Source organism: Electrophorus electricus, chromosome 1 (assembly GCF_013358815.1).
Source record: "Electrophorus electricus isolate fEleEle1 chromosome 1, fEleEle1.pri, whole genome shotgun sequence".
In the NCBI taxonomy this organism is placed as follows: Eukaryota; Metazoa; Chordata; class Actinopteri; order Gymnotiformes; family Gymnotidae; genus Electrophorus; species Electrophorus electricus.
In genome coordinates this window covers 24984664-25000038 of record NC_049535.1, presented here as the reverse complement: position 1 = coordinate 25000038, position 15375 = coordinate 24984664, and the positions used below count along the sequence as shown (strand labels likewise).

Sequence of the window (15375 nt, the reverse complement as noted above, 5' to 3'; positions counted from 1 at the left end):
AACAGTTTCTAAGTGTACAATACTCACCTGAGAAATAAACTTTCCCATAAACTGAAAGAGAAGGGACAAAAATAAGCATTCTGTGTATTCTAATTTAATAAATGTTTTATATATATTATCAGCAAAAGAGTAATGCAAAAATGTATTTAATATTATATTTAAGAGTATGCTCCTTAACACCTTAATTACTATACATAGCAGTATAGCGCAGTGGGCAGCTGTGTTTCCAGGGAATTATGGTCATTTGCAGAACTACATTTTTTCACCAGATCAAAGAGTTGTGAATTTTCAAAACAGTTTTTGGAAAAAAATCTTCCAGCTGGGGGCAAAACATCTACATTTCAAAAAGAACGTGTCCAACCTGCAGGGGGGGCTCCACAGCAGTGCGAGAAGCGCCAGCCCCACCATGGTGGCGAGGGATGAGCGCATCCAGAAACTCAGCTGGCAGAAGTTACAATAGTGGATGATTGCGATGATGACAGCACAGCAGAGGAACATGGTGAACTGGAGAACAGGAGAGAGAGCACTTAACAAGTTACTGCAGGGCAGACAAACCAAGCCACTACTGATATCATTGCGCCTCATTCTTTAGTATTGTTATACGGATTTATAATGTTTATGGTTTTCATACTTATAAAATTTATTTTGATGGTTCACTATCAAATATTTGATTAGTGAAAATAAATAAAATTGTCGAACCAACATCTGTAGCCCTTCAGCACCTGTTGTGCTTTCTTTTGAAAGAACGCCACTTATTTCAAAAGAAAGATGTACAGTACTGAAGCAAAATAGTACTGAACAAATATTTAGTAGTGCATAGTAAGGTTACAAGTCCTACCGTTACAAAATCTAAGAACGAATGTGACAGTCTACATGGACATACCCACAAATCCCATCCAATGTGACTTGCATACAATTCATGTAATGTGCATGTCAGTTTACTAATATTGCTGAAAAAGTGTGCACAAGTGGGTTACATAAATGTAAAATGCAGTACTGGAATAAAACGCAGAATGTGACAATTTTGCAGCAGAAACGTCAAAGTAATAAAAAAGAGTCATACACTACATGGCCAAAAGTAACTGGCCACCTGATTATCAAACCTGTATGAGCTTCTTGGACATCCCAATCCAAAATGCTATGGTGTTGCATTTTTCTGACACCCAAAAACCCAAATTTGTCCATCTGACTGTCAGGTAGCAGGGCGCGATTCAGCACCCCAGAGAATACATCTTCACTGCTCTAGAGTTCAGTAACTGCATGCTTTACACCACTTAATCTGACGTTTGGCATTGCGCATAGTGATCTTAAGCTTATATGCAGTTGCTTGGCCATGGAAATCCATTTCATGAAGCTTCCAAGACAGTCCCTGCACTGATGATGTTACCAGGGTCAATTTGGAGCTGTTGGGTGCAGGAACAGAGGATCAGTGATTATGATGCGCGATGCGCTTCAACCCTCTGCAGCCCTGCTCTGTGAGTTTGTGTACCATTCAGGGACGCTCTTTGCACTAGGCAGTGCAGATGGCCCATGAGCCAAGGGACAAAGGCAAATTAGGTTTGTGTTGAACCTAGTCTTAAATATATAAAAATCTGTTTTTAAATGCCTGTTATCTGATGCAGTAGCAGTTATGAATGTTTAGTTATCTTATTGCCACACTATCCTGATCATGTCCGTCATGGTCTGTTCCATGCTTTTATGTAAAAGATGCCACTGTGTGAAAACTAGTGGAAGCAATAGTTATAGTGTGAATACAATGTGCTTCCAGTTGATTTTCTGAGTGTTGTTATCTGAGAAACAGAGGGAGGAAGCAGACAAATTTTAATTCAGAGCAGAGTGGTGCCACACAGCCTCTACAAATTGTATATTATGCTAATGCACATATACATTAGTGAAGGCCATTCTAACTCTTATTAGTGAGTCATTTTGATCAGTTCAACTCACCAATAAGTGAGCATTGTCCTCTGCAAAATATCCCTTCATTTACTTGCAGTAACATTTAGTTTTTCCTTTCAAACTGTGTACAATAACAGTACAGCCAATTCAAATGTGAAACTGAAAGAAATACATCACGATTTGCAAGATTTGAATCCAAATCTAAAATCACTTGAAGTTTCTCTTGAGTCTTTGGTTGCAGGTGAGGGAGTTACAGGACCTAACCATTTCACTTGTCTTAAACAAACCAAAAAAAAAAAAAAAAAAACCCAACTCCGCTCATTCATGCTCCCATCAGTCACTTAAAAAAACACTTCAAAGAACAGCACATCACTAAGAGAGTCAGCTATGATGGTCAGACACACTCCACTGCAGACTGGACATGTAAATGGATGGAAAGTAAGTAAATACTTATGATTGATGGTCACGGACTTGGGGGATCCCCATTCCTTTCTTTCACGTAGGGCCCCAATTCACTATATCCAGCCCTGCTACCCCTTCATGACTAAGCTCTTATTGGCCTTAGATGTTTCCATCTCACAACAAGAGCACTTACAGTTGAAAGGGGCCAAACTAGCAGGTTAGTGAAGTAAGGGAAGATGGCAGTGAGCACTCCTGGCCCTGAACCAGGTCTTAGAGCTCTGACCACCATACCAAAGAGCACGCGCAGCGCTACGGTAGCTACAACACACATCAACCTGCCTGAGGGTCTGTGTCACACAACTCTCTCCTTCAGGGGGGAATGGCCTCCACCAGAGGCAGATGGTGAGTTTATGAACTAAGGTGGCACCCTGTGACAGTTGTTGGTGCCAGTGTTTGTCTGTGGATATTGCATATGCTTGATTTCATATCTCCGATAATAGGTGCGGCCAGAATTAAGAAGGATGTGCGCATACTTTTGCCAACATCACAATAGCATAACATGCCAAACTCTATAGCCAACTTCATTTGAACATGCAATAATGACGCTGCTCAGTCATAAACATTTAATTGTTTTCATTTCACTGGGTCAATGTCCATGCATTTTAATATTTTATTTCATACTGTCCTAGTTTGCATGCACTCCAAAAGGTACGTGAATGGCAAGGTCAATTCTTTTTTGAGATACACAAAGACATTTGGATTTGAGATCAAAATATGATAGATCAGAATTTCAGCATTAATTTTCTGATTCTTACATCAAGATGTGTTAAAACAACTTTGGTGGCAGTCCTCCCCAACTTGTAGGGGAATAAAAATACAGGATCAGACAGTGAAAGTAAATGAAAGCAATAACTAAATCAAGCTGGTGACTCACTGACATTACCCAAATGTTCTTCTTCAAATTTGTCTTTTGTGATGTTTTCCCAGACCTTTCCTGTAGCATCTTTCAGTTGTTACTTTTTTTTGGGAGGGTTTCTCCCTTCAGTTTCCTCTTCAGTGGGTGAAATGCATGCTCATTTAGTTTAAGCTCTAGAGACTGACTTGGCCAATCAAAACCGCCTACTTTTTTCCACAAATGAAAGCCTTTATTGTGTTGGCAGTGTGTTTTGGGTCATTTTCTTGCTGTATGATGAAGTTCCTCTTGATTAATTTGGATGCATTTCTATAAAATGTCAAAGTTTCTGTAGCGTTACCATCATGATTTACGTCTTCAGTACCGATTAGAGAGCCCATTCCAGAAGCACCAATACAAGCCCAGGCCATGACACCAACCCCAACACGAGCTCGTATGTTTTGGGTCATGAGCAGATCCTTTCTTCCCCTCACACTTTGAATTAGGTCTCATCAGTCTATAAAAGTTTGTTCCAGAACTCTTGGGTCTTGTCTGTGTGTTTCTTTGCATGTTCTAATCTGGCCTTCCGATTCTTGCTGCTGATGAGTGGCTTGCATTTTTTTGGCATGGCCATCGCACCTGTCCTGTGGATGCTGTTGGTGATGTCACTGTCTGTTGTTTATGGGTCTTTCTTCACAGTTCTCACAATGTTTTTGTGATCCGCTGCTGCTGTTCACCTTGGCGACCTGTTCATGACTATCTCTTAACACTCCAGGGGTTTCTTTCTTTTGCAGGACATTCCATATTGTTGTATTGGCTACGCCTAAGGTTTGTGCAATGACTCAGAGTGATTTGCTCCCTTTTCACAGCTTCACGGTAGCTTGTATTTCTCCCTTACACAGTTTTATTCATTTTGCTTTACTTTATTAGTTTATCTTATACAATTGCAGTCTTCTCGGTTGAAACCAAGGGCTCAAACCAAGAGTAGACATTCAGAGCTATTAACTATATAAACTATCAGTCAAATAGGGCACACATGGGCAACAAGAGACACCTGTCAGAAACGTGCTGTAATATTTTTACTCACTTGAAAAACTGATGGGTTCAAACCAAAGGTGCAATGTTCTCTGCTGTTTAACACTCAGATCTAGATGTAAATACCAAGAAATAAAACACAAAATTCTGATCTATCATCTCATATTCATCTTTTGATGTCAAAACCAAATGTTTTCGATGTATAGCAAAACACAAAAGACCTGGTCTTGAGGTTTCAATACTTTTGGATATGTATACGAACCTACAACCCAAATGAAGAAAATAAAAATCACTACATTTTTCTTTACCTTTTTTCTAACCTCAAATTCTCAAATTGTATGCATCATTTTATGTCTTAAACTGGTACAGGCATAAGAAAGATTATGGCTGGAAAGACACCAGAAAAGAACATAACTGCAAAACTATACCTTCACCAACATCAGATTATTTTCTAAATGAGTAAACAGCAAAATACAACAACAGTAAATCTGATGTGAAAACGTTTCCAAACACAGGATGCACATCTCTGATGATTAGATTTCTGTAGTAATATAGAAATGAGGCCTAAATGAAACAGAAGGCTTAATCTGTTGGATAGATGAAATTATCAGTTGTAATTATTGGCTGAAATTTCGATAGTGAACTGACAATGATACATTTTTAAAAAATTCCCTATTAGAAAATAATATATTGGCTGCAGATATATAATGCACCTTTAATATGTATATATCTATATGTATATATCTTTATATATAAAGAGGTATTTCAAGACACTGTAGTGTAGTGAGGATATTCGGTTAAGCACGAAGTGGCAGTTCCTAATAATATACATGTAAGCAGGCGCTCACTTCTGTGGAGAGTTGAATATCGCAGTTGATGTGGGAAAAGACTGACATGGCAGGTAAAGACACTAGCACTGCCCCAATTAGATGGCGTGGGACCCAGCCAGAAATGAACCAGAGTAGTGTCCTGGTATAACTCCACACCCTGTCCAGGAAGAAGGCCCTCCTAAAGAGTAGAAACAGAGATAGGACATGAAAGCCCAACTGCATTAATATAAGGACAAAAAAAACATTACACCGTGAATACATCTAACCATTTTACCCAGTTTTGCCACTCACTGAATAGCCAGTACAAGTGCTAAACATTCCACCACCACAGTCACCGCAATCATGATGAGGGCAGGGATTGGTAAGGGCTGATGGGTAACAAGTGGTTGAAGGAAGCAGGCCAGCGAGAGCGCCAGGAGGACAAAGCAGCACATAAGCATGTCCAGAAAAGAGCTGAATGTGGGACTGGCAAAGGTCTGGACAGGGGCCTGCATCTCCACCTGCAGAAGAGATAGACATGGAGAGAGACAAACACAGCTCATAGCAGATGTAAAATAACAGGAAAAAAAAAAAGAGAGTTTCCAAGTAAGTATTTCAGCAAATCAAATAGTGACAGAAGTGCCCCAGCAGAGGGCAGCACAGACTGGATGAACAATGAGCTACCCTGTGGCACTCTCCTTCCTGCACTGCCCCTAAAGATCAGTGTGTGGCACTTGTGTTTTACAACAGTGCCAAACCTGTGTAGGTCAAACAATCGTTAGTACATTTTTAGCTATCTTTAAAAGATAACAGAGAATAGGATCTGGAAACAAATTGGCAGGGAACAGCGAGATGTAAAGCTATAAGGTGGGTGGACAGGGAGAGAGACAGATATTCACCTCCTCCTGGTAGCTGGTTCTGTAGGCTGATTCCAGCGATTTATCTAGAAAGTTGTGACTCAGCTTTGTGATGGGAGGCTTAGAGAAGTAATCCTTCATCAGACTGGAGAAAAAAAGAAGGTAAAAGCTTGAAAAGAAAAGTGTTGCGTACATTTAACAAAGACTGAAAGATAAAACCCCACCACTTGGTTCTAGTTAATGGGTTACCTAACAGCAAAGATGGGACAAAAATGGAAGATCAGCATGTTAGTGTTCTTAAAAAGGTATGTATTATTATTAAGTGTTGTTCCTATTTTTATTACTGTTTATCATGTAGTGACAGAATACATTTATTTCATAAAATTTCAAGCAAATAGGAAATAAACTGACATATATTTCAATAACAGCACAAAATGACTGCATTAGGACATTACAGAAAGACTACCCAGGACAGTATATTACGCCATGTCAGGCAGCCCATGGGGACAGACCCTGCATTTTCTGGCACATACCAAACAGCAACATTCCATCTTACTCAGGTTTTCTCCACAGGGCCCAGTCACTGCTTGCCACTGCTAGTGACAATGACACACTTTTTTGTTTTTAGCAGTGAGGCAGAGCTGAGATCAAGGCCCCATTTACAGCTGGACCCTAAGACAATGGCAGCAAGAGCCATAAAACGCCATACAGTTCTCCACCGTTAAACAGATCATTTAAAAAGCCGTAGGCTCCATGGCCCTGTGCAATATTGCTCTCTGCATGTGACTGCACCAAGGAGGGGCACAGAATGAACAGTGAATGTGGAAGGCATTTCAACACAAGACACCATCCTGAAAACATGCAGCATTCAGTATTTCTGACCATTATTGAGGTGGAAAGATATAAGGGCAATTTTCTGTAGGAATGCCTAGGAAATAAAAATTCTGTCATTAAGATCTAAGACTGATCACAGAACTCCCTAACTAGGTTATTTTTTTCTCATCACCACCACATTCTAATTATAAAAATGTTCTTTGAAAGGGTTTATTGACAAATCTATGAGTATTTTCAGTCCACAGAATAGTGTATATTTAATCTTACCGACCAACAGCCCCACAGGAATAAGTTGGCCTATAAACCAATATATCTATACAATTTCAAATGTTACAGATACATACAGGTGAGGCACAAGAGTAAAATCACTGGCATGAAAGGCATTTCATCTTAAATGTAATTTTTTAAAAATCTAATATAATGCAAACAGTACCAGCCCAAGTATAGATCTTTCAAGGACACTATGATTTCTAAAACTATCATATTTCACAACACAAATGAATTCTTTGAACCAACATCATTTTTGCATTTTTTGTTCTTTTTTTGGTAGTGACTGCAGTCATGTTCTGGTGGTCCTCCAGCGATAAAACCTCTATACCTCTAAAACAGTGCCTTGGCTTGATATTGCTACTGTTTGCTACTGCATGAAGAGCAGTATTAGACAATGAAAAAGAGAGAGAGAGAGAGAGAGAGAGAGAGAGAAAAAAAGCAGCTCTGTTCATACCTGTCTTCCTTTATCACATCCACAAAGTGTGCATCGCTCCTCTCTCTAAAGTTCTTGGAACGCAGAGGAATGAGAGCAGAGTGGTCCATGGTGCCTATACCGCCCCCTCCCCACTTCTTCTCCTTCTGCTGCAGCATCTCACACAGCGAGGTCTGGCTGTTGGTCAGTGACCTCTCATGGTGTGGGCTTAGGAGGCCGTTCATGGCCATGGCATTGTTGCCTGGAGACCCCTGAGGAACATCCAGGGTTTAAAATCAAGAAAAACAACACCCGAGTCAAAACAGCAGGTCAGTGGGAAGCTTAGCCAAGCAATTAACTATTAGGTACACTCTGGAAGAGAGCGAAGGTTTTTACCTTTGCATTATTTGTTGTGTGATCATCACTGCTAGCATTATTATCAGCTCTCTCCTCTAGGTTCTGATCTTCTGTAGGCATTAGTACAACACTGCATGAAGGGCAAGGAGACTGTGGAGAGTGAGAAACAGGAAGAAGAGATAAGAATAGATAAGGGAGAGAAATAGAGTGTGTGGGACACATGCCTGAGTACAAAAGAGAGACAATTTAAAGCTGAAGCAGATTCACCAAAGAGGCTATGGATTTAAATGCAGAGTATCAATCACATTGACTGGAACACAGATTAGCCAATGATGTGCCTACTAAATCTGTCGGCACAAACTTGTAAATTATAAGAATTGCAGCCAGATAAACTGTGGCATAAGCCAAAAAACTAAAAAAAAAAAAAAAGTAATTTAGCAGTAGAAAATTATGTGCCTACTAAATCTGTCGGTACAAACTTGTAAATTCTCAGGCGTGCAGCCATATAAGCTGTGGCATAGGCCAACAAACTAAAAAAAGTCATTTAGCAGTAGAAAATAGAACTCTCTCCCATCAGTGCTCTCCCTCCATGCTCAAAAGAGCAGAGAGGCTGATGGGGAAACAGCTATGACAGCCAAGACCCAGCTGAGCACATCTACATGGAGACAAACACGCTGGCAGATCCCTTCAGTTCCCTCCTATGGTCCAGCCCCCCTACCCACACAGAACTGAAATAGCCTCTGCTGGCATTTATGGCAGTCATCACCCATCTTATAACTGACATATAAAGTACATTTTTGCAGCTGGGATGAGCTCTGGGTCTTTAAATGCAGACACCCTCTGGGGATGTCGCTACTGAAGTGTGTGGATCAAACGCCTTTAATGTGCATGAGGGAAGGATCAGCATTTTGTCTTCCACCACTCTCCACTTCTCTTTTTTCTCCTGCCCCTCCCTCACTTGCTCACAAGCACCCACTGTGACGGCATGGTCCTCTGCAAAGGGTGGGGAGCAGATCTGAGCTGCATTATGCGGTGACAGGTAAACTGCCGAAAAATATAATGTATATTGTACAAGGAAGCATTTAATCAGTTGAGACTAAGGGTCTGTGCACCTTGAACTGATGTGTTTTGGTGGTCGCGTAACGTTCGGATTTCATTTGGGCACATAAAAAGCCTGGTGTAAATATGTGGACATTAGTGGTGGAGACCAGTGCAGAAATGAAAACCGCTCCAAGACAAAGCCTACTCCATCACCAAGGAGTATTGGTGTGCTGGTGTACTCTTTATGCAGGAGAGTAAGTCAAATCTCACCTGGTCACACTTGGCAAGTATTTTAGTGATAAGGGCAAACAGAATCCAGCCAACATATATTCATATATGATCCAGATATTTAACAAATGCAAGGTGTAAACAGGTCCTAAGAATCAAACTGTTTCTCTCCAAGGGCCTCTCTAATGGCAGACTGACCTTGGCGCAGTCAGGGCCGGCTGGTAGAGCCAAGGCTGCAGCCGAGGAATCAGGAGCGTGGGCGTATGCTGCGCTGTCTGCCACACTGCCTGCCTCACCTCCACCCGAGTCGGGCTGTGAGCAACTGCAGCAAGAGCACTCCACCTTCCTCCCAGAGATCAAATAGGTCTTCAGTCCTGCGAAGGGAACACACACACTCATCATCGTCAGCCAGAGTGTCCCATAGGCGTTTGCACCAGTGCTGGATAGGTCGTTGATCATTGACCCATGTTGACAACACTCAAATGAGGTCATCAATCGCCTTGCCAAGCAAGGGTGTTGTGCCTAGGAAAAGAGAAGGTGAAGCGATTAAGCCGGATAGGAAACAAGCTGGAGAAAGGAAAGCTGACGGCTGCAGTTTTTTGGTCAATAAGTCTACGCCCGCTCAGGATCGGTTCATTGTGCTTAGGACACATTATTCATAATCAAAAGACTTTAGTACAAGCCCATTAGCACAATTCAGTTAATGGGTGATCACAAACAGTCTTGCTCATTTGAGTTTAAATTCTCCATAAAATTCTACTCGGTGTAGAGCCGAGACGTCTCCAAGGAAATGTCTTTGGCAATCACTAAACTATATTTGATAAATGAGTGCAAATTTCCTTAGTACAACAAATTCTGTTCCATTTTACACTCGTTGTCCTAATCCTTAGCGTTATATCAGGTCTTCCACTCAGAATGTGCAACTCACATAGAAGATTAAAACCCAATTGGCAAGAATTCATCTTTTCTGGAAAGTGCAAGAAGCAGTGAGATAAGCAACGCGGCAAAAGCAATGTCTTATTCAACTACCTTAAAAGTAATTACAAATGACGCTGGAATAGTTTGTGTCATATTGTAAGGGCTGACCCTGCAAATTAAATCATTTTTAGTAATACTGGTTTTATGTAAGAAAGCATTCTGTATCCAAAATAGAACAATGCTGCTTTTAACCAGTATTTAACCACTGTGCTGTGGAAGCTCCATGTTTATGCAGATGAAAGATATTGGCCTAAAAAGGACACAGCTGGCTTACAGTTAGCCTCTACTTCTGAATCATTAAAAAGTTCACTTTCTTCAGACTGTGACTCTGAAGGAGAGCTGTGAAATCAAGACCAAAGGGGATGCACAAAACAGGAAAAGTCAAAGTGATATCCAAGTGTTTAGATATCCCTGTGAACTCTGATGTATCTGATGCATCATACCACCCAGTCATTGCTTGGAGACAAGGCCGTCCCTTAGAAGGGGGCTTATGAGGTAAGCCACAGAGAGATCGACAATCACTTTGAAGGTGATAGAGTTCAGCACTGAGACTGGAGTAAAGGTCCACCAGTCAAACGATATCAAGAGCTCTTGCATATAACTGACTGGTATGGAAGAGAAGACTAGAAACACCATCACAGAAAAAAAGCGTCACTTCAGTCAGGATGAATCTGATGACTTTAAGGAGTTGAATACTTTTGCAAGGCACAATGTCATGTCATAACTTCTCTCCCAGAGGGCAAGTATGTTTTTTTGTGTGTCATCTAATGCCTCAACATTCCAACCAGATGGTCCAGGATGACAGGAGGAGGTGGGCGAGAGCCTGGCCAGTGTCAGCTGCAGCGAGTAACTTAGCTGTGTCCCTGTCTTCATACGCATAATTTACCTACCAAAGATAAGCAGCCCAAAGGCATGAGAGGGACAGTTACACAAAACTGTCCACTGTGCCATCTCTCTCAGCCAGTGGAAAGAAGCCATACTGGGCGTAGAGATCTACTTATTGGTGTACCAATGTCCATAAGAGGAGACTGACTGGGAACCTAGTGTTCCTAGCCTTTGTGGTTCAGTGAACTACTGTGTTCATCTGCTTCTCAGACATGTCCATGCCTAAAAAGCATGCAGTTCTGGCTAATAGCTAAGCAAACAGCTTTCAAAGAAATATGTTTGTTGAATGTGTTGTAGATTATAAGGGTCACTTTGAAAATGGTGTTCTTGTGCCATATTAGTTTGTGCCATATTCAGGGTATCATATTGCTTAAAGCCATAATTGGCACAAAGCTCTGTATCTTAACTGAAGACAGAGAAAATGAACTCTTTATCCAAATCAAAAAATTCTCCAACCAACAACAATGTGTCTTGTGTTGCAGATAAACAAACAAGCTAACAGTAACTACAAAAAAGCACCAGTAAGCACGTTCGGTGACAATTTTCTGTCTTTAAATCAAACACTGCAACACCCACCCACCACAGAAGGAGACATCACTGAAAAGTAAAAAAGGAGAACTTAAAAATTTAAAAGCAAGAGATAAACCACTTCATGGTGGCGCCTATCATTTTTATTGAAAAATTAAATGTGCTGTGTGTCTATCTCCCACCATGACCCATGGTTGTTCCACAGTGATGCACAAACCTGGGCTCTTAGTACATGTATATGCTGCGATGGAGTCCTCCCCACCAGGTGAAGTTATCAAGACCCCGCCAGCCTGCAACACATACAACACCGGGTGCTCCTCAAGCTCCATAGGGAACTGCTCCTCCGCTTTGACACCATTGTGAAGCAGTTAGCTGAGGATCATCTGCCCCTCCGTTGTCTGTTACAGCATACCACTGTTCTGCTGCAGCTGCAGCCTTGATCCACCTCTCAAAGATGATTCCACAGGATGACCCAGAGGCATTCAAGGAGTTCTTTGGGAGTGTGCCAACTGCTGGCGGGTGGCCACAGGAGAGTCAGGCAGGGTATCTACTTCCTCTGATCTATGGGGAAGCCCAGCTTGCAGTTAAGTAGCAGCCTGCAGCACCACAACTGGGGTACGATGCACTGAAAAAGTGGTTTTGCAGTGAATTTGCTAAACTTCAAAGCAGCACAGGCAGTGTTTTGGGACATTAACTTTGGGGGTTTGGCCAGCCCTTTGAAACTGAGTAGGAGCTCTGGGGCTACTTGCAGGTGATGGCCTCTTGCCCAAGACTCTGCAGCTATAGATGACCTGGTGGTACAGGAATAGTTTATGACCTGCCTACCTGAGCGGAAGGTGGAATGTGTCCAGTGCTACCGCCTGGAGTCACTGGATGAAGCCATCCATCTGGTGGACTATATCACAGCATATTTAGGGACATGAGTCTGAGTCTCAGTGTCTGTGTGTGTCTCTCTATCTCTCTCTCTCTCTCTCTCTCTCTCTCTCAATGAGGAGCCTCTTACCTGTACTCATATTGCCTTATCTCCCCCATTCTTCTTCAGCCCTCTCCCTTCCCTGAACACTCCTGAACCATAGGAGGGTGGTTCCCAAAACCACAGGGAAATGTTTTTCCATATGGCTCAATCCCTCAGCTGAGCTTTTAGAACAGGATAAGAGTGTAATGTCTAATGGCCAAGTCCTATTGGCTGGGCATTTGAGGTGATGTATGCACCTCTTCTGTTGAGGTCCCCATTTTTAAAAAATTGGCCTGGACCTCATTGTGCCATTAGATCAAAGTTCATAGGCGTACCACTTCAAATTAGTCCCGGTGGATGCAGTGTGATATCCAGATGCAGTGCCACTCTGCAACATCTCAGCACAGTATTGAAGAAGCACTCTGTGTGGTCTTCTAGGACAGAATCTTAAGAGATTGATTAATGCTGCTTACGTCACACACATGGCACAAACTTCATTAAGTGCTGGATATTAAGTTAATTCAAACCAGTGTCTGTCTTCCCCAGATCAATGTCCAAGTTGAATGACTTCACCAGACTCTCAAAAATATGATCAGAAAAACGTACACAAAGATGCTAGGGGTTGGCTGGTTGGATACACTCCTATTTGCAGTGCGAGAGGTCACACAAGTCTCATAGTTGGAATTGTTGTATGGGTGGAGGCTCCAGGACATCCTAGATGTCATCCATGAAATTGGGAGGAGGGACCTTCAAATAGTAAAAGTGGAATTCAATATGTCCTTGACCTGAGAGCAAAGCTCCATTCACTGAGACACTTAACGTCAGGGACCCAGCTATGTGAATTTGCACTAGGAAAAAAAAGTACTCATGTGGCTCCCTATGCCAAACTCTAAATTATCGGCCAAGTGGCAAGGACCCTTCAAGGTCAATAGCCATTAGTGGAGGTAAATTATAAGTGAACCAACCTGGGCAATGCACTCCAAATCTACCACCTCAACCTTCCGTAATCATGGAGAGAGACAATCCCTGTTGCTCTGGTGAAAGTTTAGACAAAAGGTTCCCAAAAACATCAATCCTACACCTATCCCCTCTCTCCCAGAAGACAGATATTGCCTGGATACAATGAGAATTTTCGGATGCATTTTCACCAACGTCTGCTTACACGGAGTGCATAGACCACCATAAGAAAAGGGTAGTTCAGGATGAGCTCAGCGTCATGCTCAACATGGGGGTAAGTCACATTCAAGTCCTGATCACATTCTGGTCTGGTCCTGATCACATTCTTAGATGTTCCATTGGTTAAAATTATATAATGGTTTCTCCAACAACCAGGGAAGCTCCCCGCTCAGCCAGCATTAGTTCCAGCGTTTTGGTCATTTGCTACTGGTTGACAGTGAACCATCATAACATTATCTTTGATGCAGGGCCTTGTTTTCGGCATACTGTGCAGCTCTGTGAGCACACTGCATTTACTGCCACTGCTCTGCGACTCCATCATCAGCTTGCATTTATTTTGAATGTAATTTATAACATCTTTTTAATATCAAAGCACTAAATAAAAGTATGGTTTTATAAATCTTTTAATATTTCTGTGTGTACAAGTGTGCAGCAAATTTTACTGTTAAATATAAACAAGTATTTAGACAAGGCCCCTGATCAGTGAGAAATGATAAAGCCTCATCAACTCCCAAACACCGGACATAATAAAAGGAGAATTTACAGGAAAAAGAGGTTTGAACATTGAATTAGGGCAGTGGGCAATGATAGCTCAGTGGTTAAGGTACTTGATTTGTACCACTGCCAAGTTGCCACTGTTGGGCCCCTGAGCAAGGCTCTTAACCCTTAGTTGCTCAAGTTGTACTCAGTCATAATTGTAAGTCGCTTTGGATAAAAGCCTCCGCTAAATGCTGTAAATATAAATGAGAAATATTAACATAGGATCACAGAGATTCTGTATCCTTATAAAATGATCTGTGTACAGAGCAGGGGATCCTGTAGGTACCAGGTACAGGTAAGTACAGAATAACTATCTTGCAGATGCAAGAAGTAGTACATCATCTCTTGGAATGTAATGTTACCAAGCTCAAACTAGTTTAGGTAGTGAATAATGTATGGTCTGGATATAATTGTTGAGATTTCAAACACTAGTGTGTAAAAGAAGGTGGAGTGATTATGTAATCTCTCCTAAAAACTGTAAAATTTGGGTTCTTTGTGTAATTGTCAGACATTCTTTGGCTGAAGGAGGTAAGGTAATAACTTTTTGATCAAACAGTAGTCATGTACTTTATTTTTTTTTTTTTAAAGTGTGATCATATCAGTAACCTCAATCTCTTAAAAATTAACCATCACAAGTAATTGTTTTGATTCAGAAAAAAAGATGTAGATGTAGGTTTCATTCATTATGATACTAAGTAGCCAATCACAGCACAAGACAAAAGTAATCACTGCAGCCACTGATTGATCTAACTACTCTTGACTGAATCCTTTACTGCCTCATACTGTTAAACAAGCCATTTTTGGAACACGTCTGGGACAAACACTTTAAATGGTCAATGCATCCAAATTTAGCTCAGATCAAACAATGAAAACAAGGCCCCGCCCCCAGCTGGACCTTGCTCCCAACGACAAGCTGTTAAGTGGCAGACAAAACAAAAACAATACCAGGGAAATTGGCAATATTAGTGCAGGATGCAGTTCCCAAAACACTGGCTTCATGAATGCAGGCTGGACATCCAGGACACTGTTGCAACCAAGACTATTGGTAGGACAGTGCTGCAACTTCAGTAAGTGGCTCTAAACTGTGACTGCAAGCCTCTGAGACAGCACATTTAGCTTTATTTATACTTTCCTGCAGTACCAAATCTCACACGAGAGAGAAAGTGGCAATTACAAGAGATGAGGAGTGTCTCAGATCCATCTTTGCAGTAATTAACAATCAGCGTCACCTCATGAAAAAAAAGAAGAAAATCTTGTCTCATAATTAAAAATGATAAAAG

At 41.5% G+C, this 15375-nt stretch overlaps 1 protein-coding gene across 1 annotated transcript in view; it reads right to left on the bottom strand.

Moving 5' to 3' along the window:
• The window catches only part of LOC113576829 (adenylate cyclase type 9-like), a 38079-nt gene that overhangs the window by 2651 nt on the left and 20053 nt on the right, over nt 1-15375 (bottom strand). The window contains exons 2-9 of the mRNA XM_027009150.2: nt 9232-9407; nt 7804-7914; nt 7450-7679; nt 5934-6036; nt 5347-5555; nt 5074-5233; nt 362-504; nt 28-51 (exon numbers count right to left, since the gene is read on the bottom strand). Coding sequence (XP_026864951.2) covers nt 28-51; nt 362-504; nt 5074-5233; nt 5347-5555; nt 5934-6036; nt 7450-7679; nt 7804-7914; nt 9232-9407 — 1156 coding nt within the window. The remainder of the gene's footprint in view (nt 1-27; nt 52-361; nt 505-5073; nt 5234-5346; nt 5556-5933; nt 6037-7449; nt 7680-7803; nt 7915-9231; nt 9408-15375) is intronic.